This window comes from Lutjanus erythropterus, chromosome 16, assembly GCF_056507025.1.
Source record: "Lutjanus erythropterus isolate fLutEry1 chromosome 16, fLutEry1.hap2, whole genome shotgun sequence".
NCBI lineage: Eukaryota > Metazoa > Chordata > Actinopteri > Lutjaniformes > Lutjanidae > Lutjanus > Lutjanus erythropterus.
In genome coordinates, this window is record NC_139332.1 from 29,111,556 (window position 1) to 29,125,910 (window position 14,355).

At 39.4% G+C, this 14,355-nt stretch overlaps 2 protein-coding genes across 2 annotated transcripts; one reads left to right on the top strand and one right to left on the bottom strand.

The window, feature by feature from the left end:
• The first annotated feature begins 1,219 nt into the window (after positions 1–1,219).
• On the top strand, positions 1,220–6,611 carry LOC146313309 (trypsin-3-like). The gene is made up of 5 exons (XM_084738357.1): positions 1,220–1,315; positions 1,455–1,608; positions 2,792–3,045; positions 4,798–4,934; positions 6,455–6,611. Exons 1-5 carry the CDS (start codon positions 1,276–1,278, stop codon positions 6,602–6,604), a joined length of 735 nt encoding a protein of 244 aa, XP_084594483.1. The 5' UTR covers positions 1,220–1,275; the 3' UTR covers positions 6,605–6,611.
• Positions 6,612–6,628: 17 nt separating this feature from the next.
• LOC146313310 (small ribosomal subunit protein eS19) lies at positions 6,629–12,957 on the bottom strand. Its single transcript, XM_084738358.1, has 6 exons — positions 12,725–12,957; positions 12,404–12,474; positions 9,655–9,755; positions 8,775–8,958; positions 8,596–8,650; positions 6,629–7,182 (listed from the first exon to the last, which is right to left on the bottom strand). The coding sequence occupies exons 2-6, from the start codon at positions 12,472–12,474 to the stop codon at positions 7,135–7,137; spliced, it is 459 nt and encodes a 152-aa protein (XP_084594484.1). The 5' UTR covers positions 12,725–12,957; the 3' UTR covers positions 6,629–7,134.
• Positions 12,958–14,355: the final 1,398 nt, after the last annotated feature.

A 14,355-nucleotide genomic window follows, 5' to 3' on the forward strand; every position in this document is an offset into this window, starting at 1 on the left:
TGTCTTTTAACTGATTTATATATATAACTAATATGTCACTTCTTGTCCCCTTAATGTCATACCATTTTTTTTTTTTTTTTTTATGGTCAGGTTTTCTTATCGTCTTAATGTCTTATCAGGTTTCCTGTGGATTACTGAGAAACCCCTCTGAATGTTCCTGCAGCTTGCTGTTGAGTTGAGACCAGTGACACCTGCAAACTGTGAGCTGCTATCAGGCATATCTACTGTACAGTTAAAATAAGCTGCTGCATTTTCCAGACAAATATTCACACTTTCGGAAATGTGACATCTGTTCCTTTACACATCTCCGTCTAAAACTGGACTGATTCTTCTCTACTGAGCAGCGTGTTGATAATATAAAATATCTATTATGTCGATGATCTCCACCCTGACACACACACACACACACACACACACACACACACACACACACACACAAAAGTGTCTGCCTGATTTCCAGTAAGATCTTCCACGATTGCACCTGTGCATTTTAGAGCTCATCAGGTTGAAATTACATAAATGCTCTCTCGCCCCCCCCGGGTACATCCAGTGTCAGGTCAGATCCAGTTAGAATACTTTTGCATTACTTCAAAATCAAACATTGAAAATATCGCAGCTTATACTAAAAAGAATTGGACACAGTCACAAAACCTCACACACACACTTTTTATCTGTGTAATTAATTCCACGCTTTAAGTTCACTTCAATAAAACTAAATCTTTCCCTGCGTCTTTGAAGGTCATTTCTTTTGCCAGTAACCTTCTGGTATGACGTGACGATTAATATATGTTTTATAAATGACTGGTATTCAAGGAATTCTCACTAATGGCTTTAAAAGGACATCTTTCTAATAACCAGATAATATAACTGTTTGTCTCTGAAACATGACTGAATACCACAGAGAGAAAGTCTGTTTGGAGGCACAGCATCATTACATTAATCAGTCACTTCTTGACTTGCAGTACTTGCCTTTTATATATTTTTCAACATCTTTCTTTATATTTTTCTGTGAAAACCTACATGGCCTAAACTTTGACCGCTGATTACATAACTGTAAAATGAAGATCACTGTTTCACCCTTACTGTAAGGGGCCACGGCTTTATCCTTCAGTTTCTCTCAAGGTCTTGCTGTTGCCTTCAGCCATATGGCTTTTTCCCACATCAGATTTTTGTGTTTTACCTTCCTGACCTTGAGAAATGTGGGACCTTTGTACGTACACGTGTATATAAAGACTTACAGTGTGGACCTTCTCTTACATTCAGAGGAAAGTCATCATGAAGGCTCTGGTATTCCTGGCTCTGCTTGGAGCAGCATGTAAGAGAGACTTACCAAATGATATTCTTATCTCCTGTTTTCTTAAATAACCTTCAATTATTTTTATGCACTTGTTTGAAGACCTTATGAACTTGTGCATTTTTCCACATGTCATAATGTAGCTCACCTGCTGTTTCAGTTGCTGCAGCTGAGGATGATAAGGTTGTCGGAGGGTACGAGTGTCCCAGACACTCTGTTCCTTACCAGGTGTCTCTGAACGCTGGATACCACTTCTGCGGTGGATCCCTCATCTCCAGCCAGTGGGTGGTGTCTGCTGCTCACTGCTTCAAGTCGTAAGTACAGGAAGTCACGTCTCCCATTACAACCAACTAATGTGCCCTGCAAGTAAGATGTGCAGAGGGGTCTGACTTAAATGCATGTGGAGTTTCATGATATCAAAGCAAGGATCAATAGTGATAAATCATCAGTACAAGGGATTTATTGATCTTCTTCCCTTTGAACTAGGGCTGTCTCGGTGTACTGCTACTGAGGATAACTGATATTTAAAAAATGAAATAATATGATGTTAATACACATACAGTGCATTCAGTCTAACTCATTTGCTTGTCAGATTCACACATGTGACCCATGATGGGCACTAATACAACCTAATACCAGTACAGATGCTTTTCCACTTTGCATCGGTCCTTCTCAGATGAGTTTAAGTCTGATAAGTCTGCACTGTTTCTGGATGTAGGCTTTTACTTTGCATGTTTGAGTCTTAACTTGCATTTGTAGATGCAGCGACAAACTGTTGGTGTTTACTGGCAACAGTTTTCTATGGTGTTCCTTTGCACAATTATGTGGGATTCTTAATGCAGTTTTTAATGTAGTGCCGCCTGAGGGGTCAAAAATTGCAGGCATTCAGTGTTTGTTTGTCCCTTTCATGCAGAGATTTTTACTGTTATTATGGATTGTAGATGGTAAAATCCCTAAATTCCTGCAGTTTTGTGTTGAGAAATGTTGTTATTAAACTGTTGGACTATTTGCCTCCACAGTTACTCCACAACATTCCCAGTATTTTGTTGCTCTTGTCCAAACATGTTTGAAATGTTTTGCAGGCACCACTTTAGAATAACTGTATATTTACAAAGAGCAATAAAGTTTATCAGTTTGAACATTAAATACATTTTCTTTGTACTGTATTCAGTTTAAAGGTATTTGCAAATTATTGCATTCTGTTTGTATTTACACAACAGCCTGACATTTTTTGGAAGTGGGGTTGTAATAAATTCCTTTGGTAGACCTTTTTACATATTTGATGTAATCTGAAGTCATGTCAAACAGTAATATTATCTTTGCTCAACAGCTGAATGTTTGTGGAATGAAAACATAATCATGATTTCAAGGGAAGTGAGTGAAACCAAGAGAGTAAATTAGGCCTCGTCTTTTAATAAACATTATTAATACAGTATGCAGAAATGATTTTTAAGAAATCAGACTTTTAAACTGTCTATAACTTTCACTCTCCACCAGTCGTGTGCAGGTGCGTCTTGGTGAGCACAACATCGCCGTGAACGAGGGCACCGAGCAGTGGATCGATGCCGCCAAGCTGATCAAGCACCCGCAGTACAACAGCTACAACCTGGACAACGACATCATGCTGATCAAGCTGAGCCGCCCCGCCACCCTCAACAGCTACGTCCAGACCGTGTCCCTGCCCTCTCGCTGCCCCGTGGCCGACGAGAACTGCATGGTGTCAGGGTGGGGCAACATGTCCGCCAATGGCAGTAAGTTGGATCTGAAAGCTGAGAGAGGAAGTAGAGGAAGTGTGGTCTGAAATGATGATATACGTAGAATGACTCACACAGCACTCAGTAATTCAAAGAACATAAAAATGATAAACAGCAGCAGCCTTGAGCAGCATAACCTCGTCTCTGTATGGATGTGAATGACAGTAGTACACACAATCAAGAGAAGGATCTTCATGTTGGCATGATTCGTCTTAATATCTATCCAAACCTTTGGTAAAGCTGTAGTCAGTGGGTGATCTGAGGGGGTGAGGGAGGATGCCACCCCCACTTGTAAGCATATATCCTCCTGCCCCTCCCTTCTGTCCCCTCGCAACAGTGACAATGCAGGGCAGGGGGGTTGTTTAGTCCAGAGTACCTGACTCATTGATCCTTTATCTCAGAGGATCTCAGTGTTTTTCTCAGCCAACGACCTCTTATTTTTATACAATAAGCAAATACAATTAATAGAACTATAAAGTAGTCTTAATAAAAAAACAAAACAAGAACAATAGATTGTTAGATTAGAATCAATGCACTATTTTTAATGTTAAAACTAAACTATTTGTTGAACAAGTCATCAACTAGTCACTGAAGCCTTTTGCAAAAAAAAACAAAAAATGAACATATAAACAAAAATAATTTAAATTAATGAACCTAGAAACTTTTCATGCACCTCCTGGCAAAGTACCAAAGACCCCATTTGAGAACCGCTGCTTTATCTGACAAAAATGTCAGCAAGTTAGAACCTACGGCCCTGACCAAGGCTCTGAAATAACTGTAGCCTAAAGGCACTTTCAGACACTGTGTTCTGAAAACCATTATTTCCAGCGGTTTTGCACCGTCCGCACCATGATGGCTTTTTGCTGCATCAAGCAAAAGCAGCGTGCAACAACACCGAGCCCAGCTGCCAGGGCAAAAATTGCACGGCACCTGAAAAGGGCCTGTGTTGCGTATTGATAAATCCATGCTGCTGTCCGTGGTGCTGAAGTAGCAGATAGATTTGAAATTGCAAATTTTTTCCCTCAGTCCTGTCCCTTCTTTCAGTTTAATCTTGGATGATTAATATCTCTAAACTGTTTTAAATACTATAAATACTAAAGTCTGTGCTATACTGTTGCCTTTATTCTTTATAGAGTGGTGTTGCTTTCATGGTCAAAGTGATGAATAGCAACACGTAGCTGCAGAGGATAAGAGGATCATAGAGTCACACAGCTACCTGTATTCTTCCTATGATATTCTAATATTTCTATGATTATAAAAAAATATATATCATTGTTCTTACAGTATTGCAGTATATTGAATCATAACCTCTGTATCATGATAAGTATTTTATTGCCAGACTCTTGCCAGTACACAACCCTATAAAATATTACATGCTTAAAGATGCAATCCACTTACTTTTTTCGTGCTGTTTACTCATGACAAGAGGAATATCCCAGCCTCTGAAATCCCTGAAATGTCAGAGAATTGTTAAAAATGCCTCCAGCAATATGAAATATTTATACTGATTTTGTTCAACCAGAAATGTATTCAGTTTATAATGATATGAAACAGAGGAAAGCAGCAAATCTTGATAAATAAAGGATTAATTAATGGGAATCAATTAATATTCCTTCAGCAAATCAATTAATCAACTCATCTCTACATTACGCATAATTAATACCACATTATTTCCATGTTATACAGAGTAAGTTCAGTATGTACATACTGGTGGGTTCAGTAATTGAGACTTGCCTTCCTGCTCCCCAGACAACTTCCCTGACAGGCTGCAGTGCCTGAGGCAGCCCATCATCGATGACAGGATCTGCAGGAACGCCTACCCCCACCTCTTCACCGACAACATGGTCTGCTCCGGATTCATGCACGGAGGTGCCAGCAGCTGCCAAGTGAGTTGGACCAAACCACAGTGAACACACGCAGGGTCAGGTGGTACATGAGTGTGCATCTCTTCCTGTGACTCAGTGGTGTGGTGCTGAGCACACAGAAGTGCACTTATTTTTCACTGAGCACTGAGTTTACTTACTCCTTACATGTTCATCCACGCTAACGCCCTTTAATTAAAAACAGCCATATGTTTTCACACTGTCCCCGCTTTTTAACTTGCCACCACCCCACTTCCACTGCTGCGTCTGTATCACTGACTGCAGGAAGATGATGAAACCGTGTTGCAAGAAATACGTTAACCCTTTGAACATGTTTCCTCCTCTAGTTTTTAAAAAATACGTTTTATTATCAATGTGATTTTAATGATGCTTAAAAATTAGAGGTAAAACCACAGTGGGAGGATTCTGAATGCTATAATTATTTCACAACACACTGATATAAAATAGTAGAGAACTGTCAGAGTAATAGACTCTGAATCCCCAACTCACATCCACCTACACCAATTATACATAATATAGGAAATATCTGTCAACATAGTGGTGTTACCATAACACACAGGTGGTAATAGTTTATTTTTGAGTAAGGCTGGGCGGTATGTTGATATACACCATAAGACAATAAAATGTGTCATCCATCTGAGCTTTTTCCATATGTTTACCAGCTGTGACTTTAATATCTTTGGGTGTGTTAGGTCATTGTATCCTGGATTTGAGCCCTACCCTGGTTTTGATTTTATTCAGGATATGATGTTTACATGAAGCGTGACACACCTGATTGCTGGTATTCCTGTATATACCGTATACTGGATTGTAACAGAATCCAGGTTTCTGATCATCCTGTTCCAACAAAGAATGTTCAGAAACCTGGATGAGGTGTTTACATACCTTGTTTCTATCAGCGTACACCTGGTGACATATCAGGGTTTCTGAAACCATGACGGTTTACGACATTTACAAGCACAAAACGTAACCAGTATACTCCAAAAACCTGATCATAACCAGGATACTCAATGTACGGGACTATATTATGGCAATACTTGATTTACAGGAGTTTTGAATCTATGTGATGACTATATTTGTTCGGTATTTAATTTACTGGATTAACCACAAACAGGCATAATTAGCTGATTATGTGATCTGTAAACCCTTTTTCAATTATATTTCAATATATATATATATTTTACTAATAATTTTTTTCTTCACTCCTAGTTCTAAGCATTAAAAGTAACAATGACCATTAAAGGGTAAATCCCCACCACTCCAGAAAAAACGCGGATCCTCCAATTACTTGTATTTGTTTACAGGTCAGTCTTGCCCTAGTTGCACTCTTCTGACCACACCCAAAGATGAAAGAGGCTCGTAACGCTCAACCAGAGATGGCAGCAAAAGTGCTGCTTTTCAGCCTGGTGTCCAGTTAGTCTTTAGGACAAACATTTGCAGAAAGGTGCGACTGTTATATGCTGTAGAGTTGCAGTGCTCAGTACCTTGTGGTGACATTATTCTTTTTCTGCTTGTGTTTGCAGGGAGACTCTGGCGGTCCTCTGGTGTGTAACGGTCAGCTGCAGGGAGTCGTGTCCTGGGGTTATGACTGCGCCATGCAGGGACACCCCAGCGTCTACGCACGAGTCTGCCGCTACAACAGCTGGATCAGCAACATCATGAGAAACAACTAAACACACACAGTCACCACACCTTACTCAGTTCTCACACTCTGTTTATTTGGAACACACTCTGTATCATTGTGCCATTCATAAACATCTCATAAATAATATGTAATACTCTTCAACCAACAGTCGAGACAAAAGAAATGGATAAACGAATAAAAATATAAATTAGCATCCACTGCATTTTTGTTTTTCTACGCTGAGTTTCACAGTCGTTGGCAAAACAATATTAACATGCTGTTGCTTGATAATACTCTGTTCTCAGTGCTTCTGTATCCATTATGTGTTTTGCTGTCACAAGGCCACTGCTGTTGTGAAATCCATTATGGAAACAAAAATAAACCTCAAACTGTTGCAAAGCATCCGTATATAATATTCAGTTTGTATTTACTGTGCTATAGACACATGCATCTCTATGAAATGCCTTTTGTACTCGGTTACTGCGGGCACTGGAGTGATATGGGAGACAAGCAAACTTGAGTAAATAAGCAGTAAGGCATTTCTGCATTTCATTTGTCTGGATTCTTTGCATGCATTCCTCAGATGGCGCTCTGTAAACTTCGCTGTTTCTTGTTTGCTGAGGCGACCTAAACATACAAAGGAAAAGACAGACAGAGCAGAGGGGATAGTCGTGCAGCCATATCAGACAGGGAAGCATGTGCACTGGTTGTAAAAATATCTTACATGAATACAAACATTACAGCACGGTTTTAGTTTAATCATTATTAATACAGCAATAACTGACGGAGAACACAAGAGGGAACAACTCCTCTGCTACGTTTGTCGAGTGGACATGAATGAGATGCAAGCACAAACACAAACACTGGCATGAAGTGTCTCAGTGAGGTGTTGAGCAAACATATAGTTTGTGTTTGTGACTACAAAGTGAACGTAATGAGTAGGGCTAAGAGTAATTTAATACAAGATACAGTTTTGAGATAATTTCATTTATGTCTGGTGCAAATCTCAAGTGTTTTCTGCAACAACAAACAAGAGTCCTTTGCCTTTCTCTAGAGAAAATCAAATAATTTTTGTCCTCTGGACCATAAAATAATAATTTTAAAAATGTGATGCTGACTTGTTCCCCATGACCCTGAAATCCAAAGGTGGTGCAGTCTGGAGTTTGAATACATTTACATCTGAAGATGCAAAAAGAGTGTATTTAAGCTACAACAGTGTTAAACTGCTCTTTAATGAGTAACTTCACATTATGGAAAGGGTCACTACAGAGATTGACCTTTTTTTAAAGAGTAATAGATGTTTTATTTAACCAGAAACGGCTGGTTTTGTTCTCACCAAACTCATCCAGACTCCATTTACAGAAAAAGTAATTTTTTATCGTCCTTGCTCATTCATTCAAACTTGACAGAGACAAAATAAAACTCAACAATGTCTTGGCTTGTCTCTCCGCTGCTTTGGTCAAAATGAACCCTTAATTCATCGTGTAGATGTGAAAATATTCTGGCTGCACGTGTTGTTGACATCTGATCTCCCTCTTGCTCCTCTTATGATATTTTCACATCAAATGCCATGAATTAAGGGTTCAAATGAAGATAACAATTACGATGATAAAATTACCTTTTCTGTGCAAAGAACCTGGCATCAGCAACAAAACAGCAGTTCCTAGTTAAGTAAAACATATCTTACAATTTAAAAAAGGTCTATCTTTGTAGTGATCCCTTTAACTTGTATAACAATCTGAGGCTGTCAGTGGCAAAAACAAGCACTATTAGTGGATTTGTATTTTGATTATGCACAGTTGCCCAGAGGGATTATATCATAGCTGAGTTTCACTTCTGCCGGCAGCAACGCTCTCCCTCAATACCAGACTAATTAAAAAAAAAAAATGTTGTCCCCATATCACTGACTTTCATCTCATGTAAATAATTACTGAAATAATATATACAGAGATAATTCTGGACAGGATACCCACAACATGTTCATACTGGCTCATGCAGTATAATGTATGTACTGCAGTGATTAAAAGTTCAACAACCCACCTGTCCAGCAATCCTGTCCAGATCTCTCTGGCCCTGAGGGGTGAGTCTCCGCCCACTGTAAGCACATTAAAAGTTAAAAACACACATCCATCATTTATTCAAGTCACCACAACACAGTCTTAAACACAGTGTCCCTCTCTCTCTCTCTCTCTCTCTCTCTCTCTCTCTCTCTTTCTCACCCATTCGGGTCCTTCTCTACCATCTTGAGGCCCTCCAGAGCCTGGAGGACCTTCCTCGCCACATTCCTGGAGCCCACGCTGAAGTGCGCGGGGCAAACACCGTTCCTCTGACGCCCTCCGTAGACCTTGATCATGGAGCCCACGCCGACCCCTCCCCGCAGGTACAGGTGACGAGCTGTGGATGCTGGTGGTGAGACATACATATATGATGTATGTTGCAACGTATCCTTGTTTTATCATCTGAACCTCGGCTTGTCCAACCAAAAGACATGAAATCAAACATTCCAGCTTATCAAGTGTGTGACATTCTTGTGCTGTTGTTACTGTCAACACGCCTGAGTAGATAACACACAGCAGCTGACGGATGATTGTGTGCAAACGCTTTCATTGTATATATTGTACCAAAAAATCTACTGATAGGACTGACCAATATTACACAAGCTTTTTGTGCATAATCATACTGTATATCACATGAATTCCTAAAATGGGGACCATACAACAGCAAGCATCATTGTGCGTAAATTATCTTTATTATTGATTCCAGAGCCAGATTTATAAAAGACATCTCTTATAAACATCTATAAGAACCACTGGTTTAGTGCATAAATTATCATTTATTATTGACACAGGACTGAAAGAACATTTCACTTTGCTAAGGCTTTGACTCATAAATGTTTTCACTGCAGACTAATTAATCAATTATTTGTTTAGTCTATAAAATGTTAAATAAAAAAGTCTGCAAGATTAGAGAAGCTGCAACCGTTTAGTATTTACTTAGCAAATTATTAGAATTTTTCTGCTAGCTAATCAATTAATCGACCAGTCACTTCAGCTGCTGCAGAAGAACTGATGAATGGGAAACACATCCGGTGTCACCAACCTGCTCTGGTGTAAAACCAGTTGTCATCACATGGAGCCAGCTCCTTATGCCTGGCAAGCTTCACGGTGTCAACCCATTCTGGGACTTTCAGTTTGCCAGACCTGAAAAATCAATTATCAGTTAACGTGATGAATCAACTGACTGGACCGTTTCCTCAAACAACATAAGGCAGGGAAAACGGGGCTTATTCAACACATATGTATCATGTAATGTGTATTTATTAGTGTGTGGGGTACCTGCGTCGTAGTGCGGCTGGTGGTTCTGCTACAAGATGCCCACCCTGTGTGTCTCAGTGGGAGAATGCCAGCTCTGAAGCTACAGGCGAGCACGTGTTGCATTTACTGCTACAAACTGCATCGACTGGAGTTTCGATAAGGTCAGCCAGTGTTCTGGTTTTTATATTTGCCATTAAAATTCTTTTCTAATGTTAAAGGGTCTTGCTAAAATGATATCAAGTTAATTTTATAATGAGAGATTGAGCTGTTTTTTTTATAATTGTGGGAGCATATTAGTCAACAAACTTGATGTTTTATCTCTCCTGCATTTGATGAAGTTCTTTAGAAGGTGTAGGAATAGTGCCGTGAGAGTAATTTTGTGTTCTTGACTGATCTGACAGCCTGCAAAGTAAGAGTTCATGTTTATTGCTGCTGTGATGACTCAGCCTCAATAGTCATCCATATACAGGAAGTGAGCTTTGTTCACATGCCAGTGCCGGAGGTGGTATCACACTTTGAACAACTCAACTGTTTTAGCTTAAATACAACTCCTTTGCATTGCATCACCTTTATGTTCCACAGTAGATTTGGCCTTGTGCATTAGTTAGCAAATATTATGTATAATTACTTTTCATGGATTATTACATCACACTGTGCCTTGTATAAAGGGCTGGTTGCTGCTCGGGCTGGAGCCTTAAGTTTAACTCGAACTAATTTATGCTGCATGTTCAGACAGGAACATTTAATAGTACGCTTCACATGAATGAGCACAGCAACAGAGGACGCCAGTTTTATAACTTGGATTCGATTAAGCTGAACTTGGTATTTAATCTGTTCCAAATATCACTCCACTCACAGAAGACACCGTGCATTCACTTCTTGTTAAAGTTGTGGTATACTCCAGCACTGTCATCATCTTCCTCCTCTCCTCCTCTTAAATAAATATACATTGTCTATGTCATGTATATGAATGACCATTGTGTTTGACGTCTGCCATCTTGTCTGCGGCCACGTCCATCACCGCTTCCAGGTATCTGTGATCTTTACGAGGCTCTAAAGGAAAATGCAGCGTAGAGTTTTACTTCTGTCTCCCTGCTGACTCTCAGAATTTTGCTGTGATTTCCCACATTTACGAATACAATATTCATACACACATTTGCTATGGCACTTCTTTAATCCTTTCGCGCTGCTATCTGCAGACCCAAGATAATTTATACATCACCCAATTCCACTCCCTCAGGTGTGACTTCTGTATTATTTTTCATCGCAACTTCCTGCAATTAATCAGCCTGTTTGTGACTATATTGGTTTAATACATTTTTTAGATACTATTTATGCTCAGGTACTAGTAATGAGTAAACTTTGATTTTTGTTCTTTCATGCTTCACTTTAAGTAAATACTAAAAATGTCTCTACGCTGTGCATCTGTTACTGTGGCACTCAACAATTAGTCATATGAATAAATACAGACAAGTGTATAAATTAACCATGGCGCTGTGAAATAATCAAATACAATTTTAAAGCTTTGGCTATCATTATGAATTATGTCACTATTATGAAAGCTATTACTGGATTCTGCCTCTTTTCACACAGGTCTTTGCAGGTCATTTTTAATTTCACTCCAGCAGCTTTTACTTCACAATGCCATTTTTCTCAATGAGAGAATTTTATTTCTCAGAAACACTTTTTCATCACAAAATGTTAATCACAGCAAACAGGTCAGAGCTGGTTATGAGACTCGAAGGATATTTGGTCTGAATGTTTTTCTTCAAATGATAAAAAATACACTTGTCTGTATTTGTATATATATATATAGACATATATACATATATATTTCAGCATCTCATACCAAAAAATCCACATGGATAAATATCACAACAGGTAAGAGGAAAAATATGTATTTTTGATTTTGGGATGAAATGTCCCTCTAATTTATGGTGGCTCTGCAGTGCATGTCTCCTCCTTCTCTTTTCAATAAATTAAATATTATTAACTTTGTTTTATTTAATTCAAACTTGAGTAACAACTCCAGCTTTAAATTAGGGCTGCGACTAATGATTATTTTGATAGTCAATTAATCAGACGATTAGCCCTCGATCGATCGATTAACACTTGTTTGTCAGAAAATTATGAAAAATGTCAATCAGTTTCCCCAAGAGCAAGATGACAAATGTCTTGTTTTGACCACAACCCAAAGATACTCAGTTTATTTACATACAGAAGAAAAGAAACCAGACAATATTCAAATTAAAGAAGCTGAAATGAGAGAGTTGTAGCTTTTCTTTAAAAAAAATATCAAACCAATAAATGATTACCAAAAAACTTGCCGATTCATTTAATAATCAATTTCTTATCGATTAATCGTTGCAGCTCTACTTAAAATGAATATAAATACAGAATATGTTCTCATTACATTGAGGTCAGCTGTTATCGTTGGGGCCTGGCCTTCATTTACATACTTCATCAGCCGGAGTGATTGACAGGTGGATATTAGCCAGTCATGAAGTGCATGCAGGTCTTGAAGATGTACTTACTTTTTGAGGAAAGCTGACAGAGCCCTGACAAACTCCTGCTGGTTGACATCTTTCACCGTGACACTGGGCATCTGAAAGGCAATTTTGGGGGACAAAGGTGAGCTTAAAATGAATCTTCACAGAGTGGCTGGCTGTTACAGCCAGCACGCGCCGCACGCGCCGCAGCCGTTGAAACGGTTGGATTTATTTCTTGCTAACATTAGCTAGCTACTGGCTAGTTTAGGTAAGGTTAACTGATAACTTGCAGGTCGTAACGCCCATGACGGTTACCCATACATGTAGCTCTCGTATGTATCGAGTAGATGCGGACAAATGTCTTACTTTTCGTACAAGTCCGTCAGCCAGGTGGTCAAGTCTGGGATGGAGGTTAGCTCCAGGTTAGCCGATGGAAGCTAATGCGGCGAGGCAGTGAGAGGGGAGGATGCTGAGGAGGGAGGGGGGGGACTGCCCTCATTTGGAAAGGATGATACCGTAGCCTGAATTAACCTCAGCAGCAGCTTCACATTCCTGCTCAACTCGGCCCTCAAACCACACTAACTCCAACACTAACGGTAATATTCTCCCTGTATATTATCACACATTATGCATAATGTAAGTGTCAAACTGATGGTTGAACTGTTAAAAACCAGGTTTGTCACTGTGATGATGGTGATGCTGGGTGTGAGCTGTTCCAGTCGGATCCCAGCAGAGGGTAGTGTTGTGGCACCTTTTCCACCATCTCTGGTCCATTTCTCTGTTGTTCCAGACCCAAAAGGGGTTTCAAGAAGTGTGGTGCAGTCAGCAGGCGAGGAGAAAGAGGCACCTCAGTGAGGGTGGAAGACCACCGGTGCAGAGTTAGTATGCTTTCGTTTCCTTTCTTTACCACACAGGAGCATTTGTTGCCTGGAGAGTCGGTCAACATGTTGCCTTTATTCTTTTTAGTCTTTCAGGTGTAGGGGTATGAAATGGTTTATTATTATGGAAAATTCTGATTTCAAAGGATGGCCATGAGTAACTGGAATTTATTAAATATATCTAAATGCTTTCTTGTATCATTGGTAGCTGTTTGCTGAAATGGTATGCAAAATATGTCAGTGAGGTGTCCAGGCCCCCGTTTGCCAAGGTGATTAGTGTCCTTCGAAAACAAAGAGGTATGCTGATACTGGCATCCTTGGGACAAATGTAGTTATATCTAAAGGCAGCATACAGAGAAAGCTTCCAAACCACGGTGACCAGAAGGTGACCAGTTTTTCATTTTTCTCCCGTAACGTCCTATGACCTGCCTTCCTTCTCCTCATCCGTTCTCAATTCTTTGCATCAACCACTGCCATCATATTAGTAAAAGTAGTTACATTATCTTAAAGCTTCATTCATGCCACCCTCTGCCTACCTCGAGCAACGTCTGCATAACCTTTGAACTGAATTGAAATTCAGCAAAATGAGTTTTTCAGGAGCTGTAATTTAAAAAAACCCCTCAAGTTTACAGTATTTAAGTGCATTTACAGTGGCACTAAACCACCTGTCTTTCACTTGAGGCAAGTGAACTCAAAACAGAGCTGCTTTTTGGACTTTGTCATTTAGTACATAATGTGAAAATAATGGCAAAAAGTTACCAAGGTTCTTATACTTTTTTCCTGTTCTGTTGCCAATAAACCTGCAGGCTAGTTGTCTTATAGTGTTTAGAAACACTTGTGACCAGCAAATGCAAATGTGGCCTGCAATGTTAACTTGATAATTATGGTTTTCTGTGGAGGCACTAATCAATTGATCCACTATTTTCTCAACACTAACAAATGCATACAATTTTCTACAAATTAAGGTTGTCGAAAGTATCAGTACTCTGATACTTTTTCAGTGCCACATTTTTGAAATTATTATCCGATATCTGTCAATTATAGTATCGAATGTACCAAAACTATGCATAAGGTTGCAGGTTGTTAGAAAAAAATATTATATTTTGTGTGACTGGGACT